The 16,559-nt window shown below is 47.4% G+C and overlaps 5 protein-coding genes across 5 annotated transcripts; 4 read left to right on the forward strand and 1 right to left on the reverse strand.

Moving 5' to 3' along the window:
* Positions 1-430: 430 nt before the first annotated feature.
* N7533_009378 (rRNA 2'-O-methyltransferase fibrillarin family protein) lies at positions 431-1,675 on the forward strand (the record flags this gene model as incomplete). The annotated part of the gene is made up of 4 exons (XM_057106028.1): positions 431-500; positions 649-842; positions 910-1,390; positions 1,443-1,675. 4 exons carry the CDS (start codon positions 431-433, stop codon positions 1,673-1,675), a joined length of 978 nt encoding a protein of 325 aa, XP_056957477.1.
* A 2,857-nt stretch (positions 1,676-4,532) lies between these two features.
* Positions 4,533-5,501, forward strand: N7533_009379 (SDR family oxidoreductase; the record flags this gene model as incomplete). The annotated part of the gene is made up of 1 exon (XM_057106029.1): positions 4,533-5,501. The coding sequence occupies one exon, from the start codon at positions 4,533-4,535 to the stop codon at positions 5,499-5,501; it is 969 nt and encodes a 322-aa protein (XP_056957478.1).
* A 376-nt stretch (positions 5,502-5,877) lies between these two features.
* Positions 5,878-7,553, forward strand: N7533_009380 (mitochondrial processing peptidase; the record flags this gene model as incomplete). Its single annotated transcript, XM_057106030.1, has 6 exons — positions 5,878-6,027; positions 6,081-6,206; positions 6,271-6,348; positions 6,417-6,722; positions 6,781-7,106; positions 7,163-7,553. The coding sequence occupies 6 exons, from the start codon at positions 5,878-5,880 to the stop codon at positions 7,551-7,553; spliced, it is 1,377 nt and encodes a 458-aa protein (XP_056957479.1).
* A 1,103-nt stretch (positions 7,554-8,656) lies between these two features.
* N7533_009381 (glycosyltransferase family 2 protein) lies at positions 8,657-10,566 on the forward strand (the record flags this gene model as incomplete). Its single annotated transcript, XM_057106031.1, has 3 exons — positions 8,657-8,870; positions 8,933-10,048; positions 10,103-10,566. 3 exons carry the CDS (start codon positions 8,657-8,659, stop codon positions 10,564-10,566), a joined length of 1,794 nt encoding a protein of 597 aa, XP_056957480.1.
* A 1,731-nt stretch (positions 10,567-12,297) lies between these two features.
* On the reverse strand, positions 12,298-14,820 carry N7533_009382 (uncharacterized protein; the record flags this gene model as incomplete). Its single annotated transcript, XM_057106032.1, has 2 exons — positions 12,298-14,491; positions 14,546-14,820. 2 exons carry the CDS (start codon positions 14,818-14,820, stop codon positions 12,298-12,300), a joined length of 2,469 nt encoding a protein of 822 aa, XP_056957481.1.
* Between the last annotated feature and the right edge of the window lie 1,739 nt (positions 14,821-16,559).

Below are 16,559 nucleotides of genomic sequence, written 5' to 3' on the forward strand. Positions count from 1 at the left end.
GAATCTAACAACAATACCCTTCGCATCACTGTTTTTTCTCTCTTTCCGGGCACTTTGCTTTCCCGCAGGGCTCATCGTAGACACGTGACTCGACACGTGACTTTAAAATCTCCACCCAGAGCGCACTAACCGCGTTTCGACTAGCGCCGTTCTGATTTTCTGAAAGATCCAGCAGGCGCAAAAAAATCTCGACCGTAGCAACCAGCAGCAACGGCCTTGACCCGCACGCAACAGAGAACCATCGGTCAACTCTGCACAAGCTGCTTCATTAAGTGACTTCGATCATATCGTCACCTATCACCCTTCGAGTCAACACTCTTTTCGAGACCGTTCTCTCACAAATTTCCTTCGCACCCGGATTGAGCATTCAGTAGCTCAATTCCCAATCTTTTCGACTTTTTCAACCAACTTCAACCCAAAACTTCACATCATGGGCTTTGAACCTCGAGGAAGAGGCGGCTTCGGTGGTGGACGCGGTGGTGGACGCGGTGGTAGCCGTGGTATGTTCATCAATCTTTCCGACTATACAGGCAGTCTGCATGAGGGTACACAGCTGGCTGTTATACCAGCTCAATGACCACTGCAGATCTTGTCCGTGTTTCAATTCCAGAAATATCCAGTTTGCTGATCCTGATCTCAATTTTAAAGGTGGTTTCGGCGGTGGTGATCGTGGCGGACGCGGTGGATTCGGCGGCCGTGGTGGTGGCCGCGGCGGCGGACGCGGTGGATTTGGAGACCGCGGTGGTGGCCGTGGCGGCGGCCGTGGTAGAGGTGCTCCTCGTGGCCGTGGTGCTCCTCGTGGAGGTGCTGCAGGTGCCCGGGGAGGCGCTAAGGTCGTCATTGTAAGTACATGGGGAACAATGGACTCGGAGAGAGAGGCAGTTACTGACCAACTTTTTCTCTTCACAGGAGCCCCACCGTCACGCTGGTGTCTTCGTTGCCCGCGGTGGTAAGGAGGATCTGCTCGTCACCAAGAACCTGACTCCTGGCGAGGCCGTCTATGGTGAGAAGCGGATTAGCGTTGAAAGTCCCGAAAAAGACCAAGATGGTGCTGTCACCAAGATTGAGTACCGTGTGTGGAACCCCTTCCGTTCCAAGTTGGCTGCCGGTATCCTGGGTGGTCTGGACAACATCTACATCAAGCCTGGAATGAAGGTCCTTTACATTGGTGGTGCCAGTGGTACCTCCGTCTCTCACGTTGCTGATATTGTCGGTCCCACCGGTAATGTCTATGCCGTTGAGTTCTCTCACCGTTCCGGCCGTGACCTGATTGGCATGGCTACTCACCGCACCAACGTCATCCCCATTGTTGAGGATGCCCGTCACCCCCTGAGATACAGAATGCTTGTTCCCATGGTAGACGTCATTTTCGCTGATGTGGCTCAACCTGGTTCGTTGATTCCATTCTTTAACGTGATTTCGCGTGCTAACTCAATAAATAGACCAAGCTCGTATCGTTGGCCTCAACTCCCACATGTTCCTCAAGGATCAGGGTGGTGTTCTGATCTCCATCAAGGCCAGCTGTATCGACAGTACCGCTGCCGCTGATGTTGTCTTCTCCCGTGAGGTCCAGAAGATGCGTGAGGAGAAGGTTAAGCCCAAGGAGCAGCTGACTCTTGAGCCCTTCGAGCGTGATCACTGTATCGTCGGTGGTGTCTACACTCGCTCCTCATAAACGGGGGTTTAATCTTTTGTCATGTCTTTTCTTTATTTGTTCCATTTCACTTTTCCCCCAGGCGTCTCGTGTTCCGCGATGTATCCACTGTTCTTTTCACTTGTGACTGGTTTTCTCTGTCCATGTACGATTGCTTGTGTCACAAAATTTAGGTCTCACTCTGGGAAAAATGCACACATTGAAATGATGGTGTCTTCGTAATGGCTATGAGGCCCTTTAAAGTCTGCTGTGTAACAACTGAGGTGTTTAGAAGCTGGAGGTAATAATCGTGATTTTAAATGACGAGGCACTAGCAATACTATCTCTCTCTCTCCGAAACGGAGAGGGAGAGAGACAGTCGGGACACCGTTACTAGCTACTAAGTATCACATATTGCCTACTAATTACATGATCGTGCTTTTTCTGTGGATCTTCATGGTGCATAAGCACTAGTACCTTTATATAGGGTTGCTACTACTAGTTAAGCATATGGGAGAAGGCATAGGAGGTGGGACTGGGTATGATGTACTAAATAATGGGGCTGGAAGCTTCAGGTTTCTTAATAGACTCGGCCTACAGAGGAATTGGATACCTGCAATATCGCCCTTTCTTACTGCCTAGATATCTGTAATAACCCTGATAGTTGTTACTATTGTCTATAATTATGGCGCTGGTGCCCTAGCTGAATGGCATCTACCTATGTATGGACGCCTACGAAGAGTGTTCAACAATGAGACTGAACTCGGACTATTGGGACTTTTGAACTTTTGTCAAGAAATTTTCTCGAATCTTCTTTTTTGGGAAGGAGCCTAAAGAGGATTTACAACAGACGTCTCAATAGTGACTGCCAGCGAATGAAGATGACCGTGTTGACGGCCCTCTTTCTCGCTCTTGCCCTTTTACTCTTCCCATCCACATCCTCTTTTGCTCTCCATATCTCTTTTTCTTGTCTTCACTACCCCCCCTGGCTGTCCTATCGTCTGCAGCTGAGTTCCCTCAAGCTCTCACCTCCATCACCACTGGCCTCACGTTTTCTTGGTTTGGTTATTCGGTCTGGTAAGAATTGACCCCCGCCCTCTCCTCCCAAAATCATCTACAGAGTTATCGGTACTTTCCTGCTGCCCAATCCCCCGAGGCATGAGTGATTATTCTGATCTGAATTCTTGTATCTAGTTTGCCCTAGTCCTTTTCATATCGCTCTGGTTGCTCGCCTGTGATACCTCCATCAACATGACGGGTATGGATCAAATGAGATATGCTTGCCCTTATGATCCATGTAAAGAAACGTATAGCAGAAAAGATCATCTCAAACGACATGTCGATTATGCACATCTTGGAGAGACTTTCCTTTGTGAATACACCGGATGTAGAAATATATGCGGCAGGCGAGATAACGTCGCGACAAATGTCCAGATTTGTCCATCTTTCAAGGTTTGGTCAAGAATTTCCCCTGTGAATATCCTGAGCGCGAAGAGGAATTCCCTCCGAATGCGTGTCGATTCTTCTCATCTTGGTCCCATGGATAGTATCCTAGAGAGAGGGGAATCGGGTGAAAACGCCGCTTCCGACTTGCTCCATATTGACCTGGAATCTTCGACTCGCTGCCATCGGCGTTATCAAATTGGCATATCTGACTTCAAAGAGTTTTACGGAAAGACCTGTAGAGATAGTTTCCAAGAAGTATTCGTTGCTTGGGGATCTTGGCCTTTCGACGTCCATTGCCTGAGACAGTGGCTCGATAAAAAAAAGCCACCTACAACCTCCCGGAAAACGACAAGATCGGTTTGCTCTACCAAGAGTTTAGAGCCAATTTGAAGAAGTATATTGGACACCAATTCTTCAGAAGTCATCCGTTTCCAACGAGCCTGCTTATCTTATCTACACTAGCTCTTTGGAGGTCCCGTCTTTGTGGGCTTCAACCACGATGCTTTGGCCGATGCTCGGCAATTGGCAGTTTTTTAAAGGCTGTTCTTGGACCTCTGCAAGCTCCCAGACGAAAGAGTTATTTTCAAAAAGACGTTGCCGATTTGCCTGCCAGGAATGCAGTCACCCATCACAAAGTATTTTCTGCGGCAAATGAAGAGGCATATAGAAACGGAGGAGCACATTGCATGGGGGGTAGTAAGGCTGGAGCTGGAGTTTTACTTAGTTATCGATTTCAAACAACTTCAACATTACCTTGATCTTTTTGTTCAGTTCCAAAAAAAGATTAGAGAAAATAGAAGAAAAAGAATTACCGAAATAACAAGAATATGAGAATGTTTTACCTAGATATCCGATCTAAAACTTCTTTTCCACTCTCCTAGCAACTGTTTTCCGGGGCACTTATCGGAGTTGCCCCGCGTTCCGAGTTGCCCAGGCCAGTGGTTCGGCAGTCGGATTTCTCACCGAGTTTCAATAGCCATTGCAAAAGACTCGGAATATGTGCGTGGGGGACTCCATTCATTGTATCTACAATGTCAAGCAATAAGTGTTTGCAAACTGACTTTGAGATCGCTAAGATCGGCCTATTAGTTAGTCTTTGTGTAGGTACTCTTGAGCATGCTCTTGTAGGGTATCGCGATAAACCGAATTGGAAATCCATTCAAAACCAATAGTCTCTCCCGGGACATAGTGTGATTTACGACGTATAGTAATTACTACTAGTACTAGGTTCCATCATGGGTTGAATTGGGCGACTGCCCTGCGAGGGTGCGTGGGGGGAGACTTCGCCGCAACCCCGCGGGGTCCAGGACGATGACTATATAAGGACATCGGAACGCCCCCGTGCTGCGCGATTGGAATATCTCAATATCTTCCTATTTCAATTGATTCTATCGTATTATTTACTTCTTATCCATCCTCATAAGCCTGATACTCAACCATTGCCTCACCCAATATGTCGATTCTCATCACTGGTGCAGGCGGCTACGTTGGCCAGGAATTGGCAGCAGGCCTTCTTGCTAGCACTCCATCTTCCACGACGGTGACCATCACTGATGTCGTTGAGCCCGAGGTTCCAGAGGCGGCTAAGGAGAATGCCAGCCGACTGACTTGTGTTCGTGCCGATTTGACCTCGCCCCAGGAGGTTGATGAGTTAATCAGCGCCTCTCGCAAATACGAAACTGTATACCTCTTACACGGCATCATGTCTAGTGGCGCCGAGGCCAACTTTGAGCTCGGCATCAAAGTCAATCTCGACTCTTCACGATACATCCTAGACCGACTACGCACAACCCAGCCTGGAGTGAAGGTAGTCTTTACCTCTTCACTGGCAGTCTACGGCCCAGCACCACCCGGTTTCCTGATTAACGAGAACAACTTCCCGCCGGTGCCGTCCTCTTCCTACGGATCGCAGAAGCTCATTATCGAGACCCTCGTGACCGACTACTCGCGACGTGGGTTCATCGATGGACGCAGCGTGCGCCTGCCCACAGTGACTGTCCGAGCTGGTAAGCCTACCCAGGCCGCCAGCAGCTTTGCCAGTGATATTATCCGCGAACCCTTCCACGGCAAGAAGGCCATCCTACCTGTGGGTAAAGAGACCGAGATGTGGATTTGCTCGCCGCATACCATTATCAAAAACTTGATGCATGCGCGCACCGTTCCGAAGGAAGAATTCGGAGAGTCGCGTTCCGTGAATCTGCCCGGTTTGAAGGTCAGTGTGCAGGAGATGTTAGACGCATTGGAGCAGGTCGGTGGTAAGGAGCGCCGGGCGTTGGTCGAGGAGAAGTACGATGCTGCCACAGATAAGATCGTGCAGTCTTGGACACCTCAATTTTCGAATGAGCGTGCTTATAAGCTTGGATTTTCGGCAGATATTTCCATGCTTGAAAATATCCAGCAGTTTGCGAGTAAGTTTGTATGATTGAGGCAGATTTCATGAAGGTCTCGGGAATCGGGATGGATCGGTTGTGGATGAGGAGAGCGGCGGGTATGCCAACGAAGTATATAATCTGTCGATAGTTATTGCGAGAGACAAGTCTATAAATGCTATGTTAGTTTGTATCCAAGTTAATTCCACCAAATGTAGTGCATGTATGTCATAGTGTAGTGTTGTCTCGTGGGAAGGGACTGGGCCAAGGAAGTTGTCGGGATGGAAGAGGCCTGCTTGAAATGTGAGCGATGTGATTGGTTGGTGGATTGGGTGAATAATCTGAGCCTTCCGAAAGTCCAACCTCAGGGCGACGCCAGCTCTTTTCTCCATCCCCCTACCCCCTCCTATCCACTCTACCACGTCCGCAATGGCTTCCCGCCGTTTGGCATTCAACCTGAACCAGGCTCTTAAGAGCCGTGCGGCTCTCAAGTCCATCCAGCCCGTGAAGCGCGGTTTCGCCTCGCCGGTTGCTCTGCCTTCCACCACTCAGTCCACCACCCTCTCCAATGGCTTCACCGTACGCCTCGCCAAACCTTTCAATTGCGTCGCACTCTTGCTAATCTCTTCTAGATCGCCACCGACCACTCCCCGTGGGCTCAGACTTCCACCGTCGGCGTGTGGATTGATTCCGGTAGCCGGTCAGAGACTGACAAGACCAACGGAACCGCCCACTTCCTTGAGCACCTTGCCTTCAAGGTCCGACCCCCACAGAAAGCCCCGATCAAAGCGAAATAACATCTAACCGGAATCGATTCGATAGGGTACCAACAAGCGCTCCCAGCACCAGCTGGAGCTTGAGATCGAGAACATGGGTGCTCACCTGAACGCCTACACCTCGGTACGACCGGAAAACCCAACGCATCACCCTATATCCCAGAAACACGCTAATAATCCGTGCAGCGCGAGAACACCGTCTACTACGCCAAGTCTTTCAACGCCGATGTTCCCAAGGCCGTCGACATCCTCTCCGATATCCTCCAGAACTCCAAGCTTGAGTCTTCCGCCATTGAGCGTGAGCGCGACGTCATCCTGCGCGAGCAGGAGGAGGTTGACAAGCAGCTCGAGGAGGTCGTCTTCGACCACCTTCACGCCACCGCTTACCAGGGCCAGCCCCTCGGTCGCACCATCCTCGGCCCCAAGGAGAACATCCAGACCATCACCCGGGAGAACTTGACCGACTACATCCAGACCAACTACACCGCTGACCGTATGGTCCTTGTTGGTGCTGGTGGTATCCCCCCATGAGCAGCTCGTCCGCCTCGCCGAGGAGCACTTCGGTGGTCTCCCCAGCAAGCCCCCTACCTCCGCCGCCGCCGCTCTCACCGCTGAGATGAAGCGCACCCCCGAGTTCATTGGCTCTGAGGTCCGTCTCCGTGACGACACCATTCCCTCCGCCCACATCGCTCTCGCTGTTGAGGGTGTCAGCTGGAAGGACGACGACTACTTCACTGCTCTGGTCGCCCAGGCCATCATCGGTAACTGGGACCGCGCCATGGGCCAGTCTCCCTTCCTCGGAAGCAAGCTCAGCTCTCAAGTCAGCCACCACCACCTTGCTAACAGCTTCATGAGCTTCTCCACCAGCTACAGCGACACTGGGTAAGTCTCTTCGCAAATTCATAGATGTCGTTGTGTGTTGTACTAACATTATCCAGTCTCTGGGGTATCTACCTCGTTTCCGAGAACCTGACCAACCTCGATGACCTGATCCACTTCACCCTCCGCGAGTGGTCTCGTCTGTGCAACAACGTCACCTCCGCCGAGGTTGAGCGTGCCAAGGCCCAGCTGAAGGCCTCCATCCTCCTGTCCCTGGACGGCACCACCGCCGTTGCCGAGGACATTGGTCGCCAGATCATCACCACTGGCCGCCGCCTCAGCGCCGAAGATATCGAGCGCATCGTTGGCCAGATTACCGAGAAGGATATTATGGACTTTGCCACCCGCAAGCTATGGGACCAGGACGTTGCTATGAGTGCCGTCGGCAGCATCGAGGGTATCCTTGACTACCAGCGTATCCGTAACGACATGTCTCGCAACTTGTCCTAAATTCCCCCTTCCAATTGCGAATTAAAGACAGCTATCTAAGTTTTGGGTATTTCCGAGCCTGGATAGGTGTTGTTGTTTGAATGTACTATCAATCATTGCCCTGTTTGCGTGTGAAAATAGCAATTTAATTGCCTTGGTAGACTACTATATAGTCTGTGGTCCAGGGTGACTCAGACCAAGATATTTCTTTTGTCCACCGTGATCTTATATTGTCTCAATTAAACGCTTTGAATCTCAAACCTTCCATTTCTATACCTAGGTACTCTTCTGCAAAGTCTGCCAGTGCCCAAATCCGTTCGCCCACTTGGGACAGTGATGCTCGAGGCATTGGCCTCAAAAGAGATTTTTCACTCCAATCTGAATCTCTTGGGCCACGTTGTAACGTGCCTAGTAGTTAGTACGTAGATAGTGCTACTAGCGCTAACAGGAAGTCTACTAGTCCGTACACGTGTAGATGTTTCAATCCCAAGTCTTTTTTTAGTCTTATCCCGTCCCACCCGGAACGGCTAGCCTTTTTATGACTTGGGAACTAGCTTAGGGCGTGAACCATGGGCACAAAAACCACCCCTCCTCAACCTAAGGAGATAGTGGTTCATCTTTGGTATTTGTGAAAACAGAATATGATGAGACTGCCAAGGGGATCAAAGATCGTTCTTAATTGCATTGTTTTGATTGATCAACAATTGATCTACGGTCAGAATATCAGTACCCCATTGACGAGAAAATAATTACTAATTTGTGGCAGTTTGGCATCGATATGAGGGTGAAGTTGTGCTTAAATGAATCCAACTAGCGTACTTAATCTAGCCAATGAGCAGCCGAATTCATACTTGTGATAGAAGCGATGAAGAACTGGTTCTCTCGCCAACCGGCAAACGGCGGATTTGAGCATTGGGTTCGTTCCGGCCCATAACCCACAGTGGCTTGGCCAGAGCAGCCCAAATAACGCCTAAACGCACAAAACACACCGCTAATATACCCCTTTCCTAAGAGAATGAATCGATTTTAGTCCGATGGGGGGGAATTGATAAATGCCATAATAATTCCCTGGATTCTCCTCTAGTTTGTGCTGGTGTTTCTTGATAAATCTTCTATCAGACGCCATGCTTGGCGGAACTACTGGAACTATAGTCGAGCTCCCTCAAGATCCGCAGATCGTATCGGGTCAAAGATATCGCAAACTTCTTCGCCATGTAGCTCAATCAGCAAAGTCTGTGGGTTATGTCTACCTCGTCATACGCTTGCTTTCGATATTATCAACCTCGGAGAAGACTTGGCAAATGTGGACCTTCTTTCTCCTCGAAACCTTCTTCATTCGTAAGTAGAGATGAATCGAAAGGGAATTGTGGGTTTAGTTCTAATTCAAATTGTGGGTAAAGATTTGGCTCGAAAAGAACAGTCATTGACTGTTTCGGCCACCAAGAACCCAGAGAGTCTTCCAAGAAAACGACTACGCCTTCAGGGAAATGAAAATCTGCCTCGTGTAGATGTTCTTCTACCATGCTGCGGCGAAGATGTTGATGTGATCCTACAGACAGTACAAGCGGCCTGTTCTTTAGACTATCCAATGTCCCATTTCAGAGTTCTCGTGCTTGATGATGGCCAATCGCAATTGTTGGAAAAGACAATATTGGAACTACAGAAAAAATGGCCACATCTTTCCTATAACTCTCGCGGAAGACAGTCTGGACAAGTTTTTGCCAAATCTGGAAATCTCAACTATGCTTTAACGTCTCTACAACAAGACTTCCAACCTGAATTCTGTGCGGTTCTAGATGCCGATTCTATACCAACGAGGGAGTTTTTAAGAGCCACACTGCCTCACTTACTCCTCGATCCAGAAGCGGCTCTTGTGTCTACTCGTCAATATTTCTACAATCTTCCAAATGGAGATCCACTCTCCCAATCACGAGGGCATTTTTATACTTGTCAAAATGCCAAATTGGACACCCTTGGAATTGCTATTGATTCGGGATCTGGCGCAGTCTTTAGACGACAATCGATCGTGGATGTGGGTCTTTACCCGACATATTCATTTTCGGAGGATTGGCAGCTATCTTTGTTGCTACGCGGTATGGACTACAAAACCTTCCAAGTGGATGAGGCCTTGCAATTCGGTCAGGTTCCTGCTTCTCTTGCCGGTCATATTGCTCAAAGAAAACGGTGGAACATCGGCCACGCCCAGCAGATTCCTGCAATGCTTTCTTCAAGAAGCCAGTCTTTATCTTCCCAGTTGAGATCTTCAATCGCTCGAAACGGATTTGGTATCGTGTTTGAGGAGTTTGGATGTCTCCTGGGATTTGCCGTTGTGCCTATTCTATTGCTTTGCGGACAGAAACTCGTTCCCACATCATCGCCAAAAATGGTAGCTCTGCAATTTATCCTTTCCTTAGGTCAAGTGATTTTGACCTGGGTATACGAGTTCTTGCAAGTCGCTTTCACCGGCCATCGAAGCGCACCATTTGCATTTCTAGAGAACAAGTGGCTAGCAGGATGTGAGTTGAACACTCCTTTCCGTGTGAATAATAAAACTAACAAATGTTAAATAGCAAATGTCTACGCCATACTGAGATTCTACCTTGTCTCAAAAAAGCCAAAAGGCTCATTTATTACCGGCAGCAGCGAGAACTCATTTAATCACAGCACAGAATTATCTCTGTGCATGAGACTGCATCGTGACCTGTGGGAAAACGGCATCTTTTACAGCGTCATTCTACTCACTTTTCTCACTTCCTCGATATTTTGCTCATCTATATCAGCAACAGCAAAGGAAGACTGTTTCATGCATACAATTACTACAATTGCATGGCCCCAGCTCGTGCACATATGCGTTTTGGTGTTGAAAAATCTCTCAGTGCCTGTGATTTACCTGCTTGATCCACCAAAGTATACATTGCAACCTATACCATTTGCTGATATGGGAAACATTCAACTAAAGACCGAGAAAACTGTGGTAGAAGGCGAAGCCATGCAGGTGACGTGGAAGGGCATTGATAAGGCTAGCAAGAACTGATTTGGGATCAATGATGAAACTGTGATCTGACTTGGCAGGATCTTGAGGGAAAAAAAACTCTATTTAAATAAATAGATTCCGTACCTAGGTAAAATTCATGGATTCTAGCAAAATACCAAATACTTCGGTACTAGTATGTTCTTCCATCCACCAAGACAGAGGAACCGGGACCTAAATATGCATCATTTGACCATGTGTTATCAGGCGCAGGCCAAACACGTCCTGTACTTGGTGGGATGTTATTGGACTGCAGTGTATACACACTTGCATACCAGATCCGATTCAGTAAATTGTCGCTTGAGTGAAAATAGCCCCCATATGCTCTGAGATTTGGCCATGAAGGCTGAAAAGAAATGTTGACCTCTGCCGACTCTATAGTTGCTTCGAAATTTGTGGAATTGGTGAGGGTGAATACACTCAGGTATCGGAATCCTCCGCTAAGCTTTTCAATAGGGGCTGAGTAGCTCCCTTTTGTCGGGGACTGAGATGATACTTCAAATAAGAGCGCGCCATCAGGAGTCGAGCCCCCATTAGACTCATCCGAGATAAACCCGGTAAAATTCTTGGCTTCAGTGAAGCTCAGACCAATGGAGCCATCTCCCTTAGCCGTAAAATTGATAGTGACCAATCCTCCAACCAACTGTCCAAAGTCATATATGACTAGAGAACCGTTGAACTTCAATTGGTGGTGGCTGGGGTAGTTTGACCGAAAGCCATTGTCTACGTTGAGAACTCTCTTGGGGAAAACGGCACGGGACGAAGGAGAAAAATTATTCTTCTCTCACGGACCAGGGAAAGACGGTTACAATGGACCACTGCAGGTGATATTTCCCCAGCATGCTTCGGAAACTCCCGAAAGTTCCAGGATTAGCCAAAGGATAAGAGTATGGACGCCAGTTAAATTGAGGAGTGAAACCATTTTGACAACGCATGTACGCTAGGCTTGAGCAAAACAGCAGGCTACGTACTTTATAACCAATACTAACCCACCAACACGAGCAACTACATCTTGACTCTGGGAAATCCCTAATTGATCACCCTCGGTAGCAGAAAGCCCGAGAACCCACCCCCGCGTTCATGAGGTAGAGCAGCTGTAACCTAGCGATCAGACCCCTTGTTACCTGAGGACGTTGGATCGGCGATAATACTAGTAATTTTCATTTGATTAGTTTCAGGGACCAATGCGGCGCTCTATAATTGCAGACAACCCAGTATTTCTGTCAGGGTGGCAAAATCCCAAAATTATTGGTGTTATTACTCGGGATGAACGAATGATAGCAATGTGGTGATCTTCAGAGCTATGGAGAAGAGAAGATGGAGGTGAGGGTGAGCCTGGAGATGGCTCCCGAGCAGTTTGGACACATACTATTGTAGTGCATAAATAGCTTGAGAATATCTATAATCAGGCCTCAGAAACTACTTAGTCTCTTACCTAGTAACTATCCTAACCAGTGTACTAAACTATTAGTACCAAGCAATTTTTCATAAATAGCTTCTCTAAGGGGGTAAGCTATAGTAATTCTGGGACAGTGCCAGCCTGGCAGACACACTGATTTGATTGCCGTTGCGGAGTGCCGTAGACCATTCTCGTAGGTCATCGTTTCACATACTAATTGATACCTCAGCTACTGAAAGGAGCGGATAAGAGCTTTATATTTCAATAATGATAATCGGAGTCACTTTAAGAGAAGCCACCCGGTAATATGGTTCAGTTATTTGCCACAAAGCTCGCTAAATATTTGTTTCCTTGACATTGATCGAGATTGCCTTGTTTCCAACCACTTTGGCATTCATCACTGGTTTCGATGTAGACTTTCTTGCCTGCGCCGAAAGACTCCACTCAGCCTCGATATAACCTCCGCTGGATAACGGAACCTTCCCTTTGGCCCACTCCAGACCAAGACCCTCGGCGATCTCCCAAGCAGGATTGAAAATCCATTCATACTCTATCTTTTGTGCATTCCATTCTGTTCGAATACCAAGAATGTAATTGCTAAAGATATAAGTTGGTGCACCTCCCCAAGGGTGGCTCAAGCTTGTGAATATACCGATTCCAGGACTGCCATCTTGGTAAAGGTACTCCCAGCTAGCCCCCGTGGAGTATTCCTTCTGGGTAACCATCTTGGGCCAGAAGACTTCAGATAGATTGCGAATTGCTGGTAAGACTTCGCTGGCCGAAACTCCGTACTGTATGTGTGCGATAAATAAGGATTCAAGGAGGAAGCCTTGCGTGTTTGGTGAAAGCTGGGTACTGGCTGCATTTGATGTGGCTGAGTCGTCCTTGTAGCCGATTGAAAGGAAAGTATCAGATAATCTGGCAACACTGCTGGCAACACGATCAGATGTAGCAATACCTGCTCTAATTGTGAATGCCGTTGCGAGAATAGCTGTGTCGTTGGGTTGGTTGAGGGAAAGCCCATATGCCCCAAGAGATTCATTCCAGAGCTTGTCGTTGATGGCAGCAGTAATATTACTGGAGAGATCTTTCCAGGCAGAAACCGACGACGGGTCATCCAAGGAAGTTGCCACATCGATCAATTGGTTCAGAGCAACAACGAACAGAGCTGTCGGGGCAGTGGCGTTTTGTGATCCCTGGGCTGTAAACCACGAAGAGTCAGAGCTGGCCATGAGGCCAGATGTTTGATCATAATAACGATCAACAAGGGTGGTGACTAGCAGCTTGATTCTGTTCCAATTTTCAATCAAGAAACCTCGATCATTCGTCAGGGCAAAATAATCTGTCAATACCAAGAGGAAGAAGAATTGATAATCTGTTTCACCAAATTCCGAAGGGTAGTATACCTCTCGATACTTTTGCCCAGCCCCCATATAAGCTTGTATAGGGACTAAGCCGTGGGCAGGTCCGGGAGGGTACTGCCAATCGAATTCAAATTCAATCATACCCTTGATAAAGTCATATCGACCGCTGCTAGCCGCAATTATGCGTGCAGTATGAGCAAAATCGCCAATCCAGACAGTCCGGTCCCGCTTGGCACCATCAAGACACACGGCATATTCGTTGCTAGCAATAGCATACTCTTGTAGAATGTCGGTTGATGTGAGTGAGTTCTCATAAATTACGGTGCCATTTGCCGCTGTGACTTTAACATCTCGCACATAGGCAGCTTGACTCAAGTAAGGACCAAATCCAAAATTACCATCAGTCAAGCTACCAGAGCCCCATGTAGAGTCAATGTAGTCGCGGAAATATTGATTCTCAACAAATGCAATAAGCCGATCTTCGACATATATTGCATAACCGGTTGCATTGATTGAAGTCCTGATTCGATACCACCTATCGTTCTCGATGATCATTGCCGAAACTTGATACGTGTGCGGAGCTGCTGAGTTCAGGATGGTTTGGTTGATTAGAGTGAACCCATATCCTGCTACCAAAGAGTTCCGAGGGAGCGACGTGATATTGGGGCTGATTAGCTCGTCTTGGTTGGACGTCAGCACGAAATAAGGGCCGTATCCTCCATTTGCACCTCCAGCAACCCTCCAGCCCGTGCCTCCGGTAAAAATCTTTGTGCGAAATTCCAGGGTATAATTTCCAAAGCCATTTCCGAGGGCAGACACCGCCGGAAACTGGCCTCTTATCAAGGCCCCTTGATCAGAAATTTCCCATGTAGACGGCTGGGAATATTTCTCAACGCAAGCTGCTTGGACTGCGCGTCCGCCTAAGTTCCAAACTTTCTGGTACATATCCTTAGATGTGCTGAAGCTCCCCGGTAGGGATTCGGGATTGGTTATGTTCACCGAGGGCCGCAGGCCAGCTTTTCGGATAGTGATAGGTGTATCGCCAATGAGTGAGACAGATTGCCATCTAAGACCACCCTGTATAAAATAAGACTCGATTGTCCCTGAATGAGAGATGTTGAAGGTTTCATGTCGAAACGAATTCATAAGTCCATTTGTAAAGAGCCTATAAATTTGATGAGACTCATAGAAGATTAAGTGCAGCTAATTGTAAACTTACCAAGGTCCATCGCCCTGTGGCAATTCGAGGCCAGAGTATGGTTCAGAGTATTTCAATTGTATTTGGACAGCTGAGATAGGGCTCTCAACTTCCACGAAAGGAAATCCCCCAACTTCAGTACCATAGTCAAGGGTAAGCACAGGAAAGCTGGAATTGAGGACTATATCGTTTGCATGGTAGGCACTATCCGCTTGCATAAGCGGGGTCTGACCAACGGCAAATGACTCTGGTAGGAAAGCATCGATGCTTTGGACGGAGGAGACTGAAAATGACATAATTGTCACCAAATGCCGGAATCTAATCGACATGATTCTTTCGCAACAAATGCTAGCCCGAAGGAATCATAATATTATGATAATTAAGATATTGAAGACATTACCAGCAATTTCTTTTGAGAATTTATGGTACGGCATGAGGTCCACGGATGTTTCCTTCGGGCTCTTATAACCCGAATAAATACAGCGTTGTATTCGAGGTCAAACCTCTTCCGAAGATCCGTGCGAAAACTTTGAAATGCACAAGGTTAATTCATAACTAAGGGTCTTTGAATTAGTAATAAATCTTTTTCGAAGTTTGCCCTCGGTAAGATGAGCGGCGGTGTATATTTTCAATTTCGACATTCGGGATACTAGGATTATCAAATAGATCGAAAAAAGGAGACTGGATATCCTTTAGTAATGAAGCTTTTCACGACTGATATTAGTGACGGGCAGCAGCTACCGACGTCGCCGACGGCTCAGTGGCCACGGAATTTAGGGGATGCGGGCACCAATAAGAAAGTCCTTATTATTGGGAATCATTCCGCGGATACAGTGAAGATTACTTTCTCTGTTTGATAATTAAATGTCCGGAAACCCTGATGCAAGCCAACTTGAAGTTTGAGTATGCAAGGTGACTCGGAGGCATCAAGCCATGCAGCCTCCACGCAATAAGTATAGAAATGCCGAACAGGAAATATGATGGGGACAGAGCCCTGGAGGGAAAGATAAATGAACAGGTCGAACCTGAACTGCCTTCTATATGCTTTTAACTTCTCTCTTCTCTCTTCCCTTCTCTGAACGAACCTATGCCATACAATACAATGAGCATAAATGAGAAGATAGGTAGGAAGGAATTCTCAGTTTTCAGAGATGACAGAATAGATGGAGCCTCGTGGAGGCCCACCTAGGCAGGCGAAAGCCGAAATCTGCCTTGCTTTCCTGCCTCAGGCAATACTAGTAGTTTATGCCTGAGGTTTCCGGGTATTTCTACATCCAGAATATTTTTAACTTCTTCCTGCAAAGTTAAATTGCAATAAATGACACGTATTAGCCTTACACTATAGAAATTAAGTATCAAATAGTACTTTGCTGAATATGGGTCTCTAATAGCATTAATGCCGTGCTGCCTGTTTCAGCAATGACTCGAGCTCGAGATTTCCGAGAATATTCCGAGTATCTATGGTCATGCCCCGTTGTAAATCAGGGGCTCCTAGCTGTATAACAGCATGATTAATGATACCTAGCATGAGGTAAATCAGGGGCTCCTAGCTGTATAACAGCATGATTAATGATACCTAGCATGAGGTAAATCAGTGTTCACAAATGGCTTCAAATTGACTTTCAAACAAATATTCAATTGAAGTTTGAAGGATTCACTTGAGATTGGAAGGATTCAATGTGATCAAGTATCGAATGAGCTGCCGGGGTACCAACCAAGACATTTGGTCCATTAGGGATATGGTGAGAGGAGGCTCACTTAACTTCAAGGTCCAAGCTTATCAGCCACCAGCCTTGTGCATACCACCAAGGGTTTTGATCTGAGACATCATCTTCTGTTGAAATCAGACCATTTAGATGTTCACGCCGTCCGCTCTGGACTCCCCAATCCACGCCATCTATACCTGACAGGCAATATCTGAAAGGTTCCACACTGATTTCCCATTTATTGAACTCTTTTAGTCACTACATGATTCAGGTTCATTATTTTCCCCCCCAACCGGTAAATTCGCCTGGTTGCTGATTGACTGATCAAG

The sequence above is a fragment of the Penicillium manginii genome, assembly GCF_028828005.1.
Source record: "Penicillium manginii strain IBT 31320 chromosome Unknown utg000006l:1.0-4164085.0:1.0-4166146.0, whole genome shotgun sequence".
In the NCBI taxonomy this organism is placed as follows: Eukaryota; Fungi; Ascomycota; class Eurotiomycetes; order Eurotiales; family Aspergillaceae; genus Penicillium; species Penicillium manginii.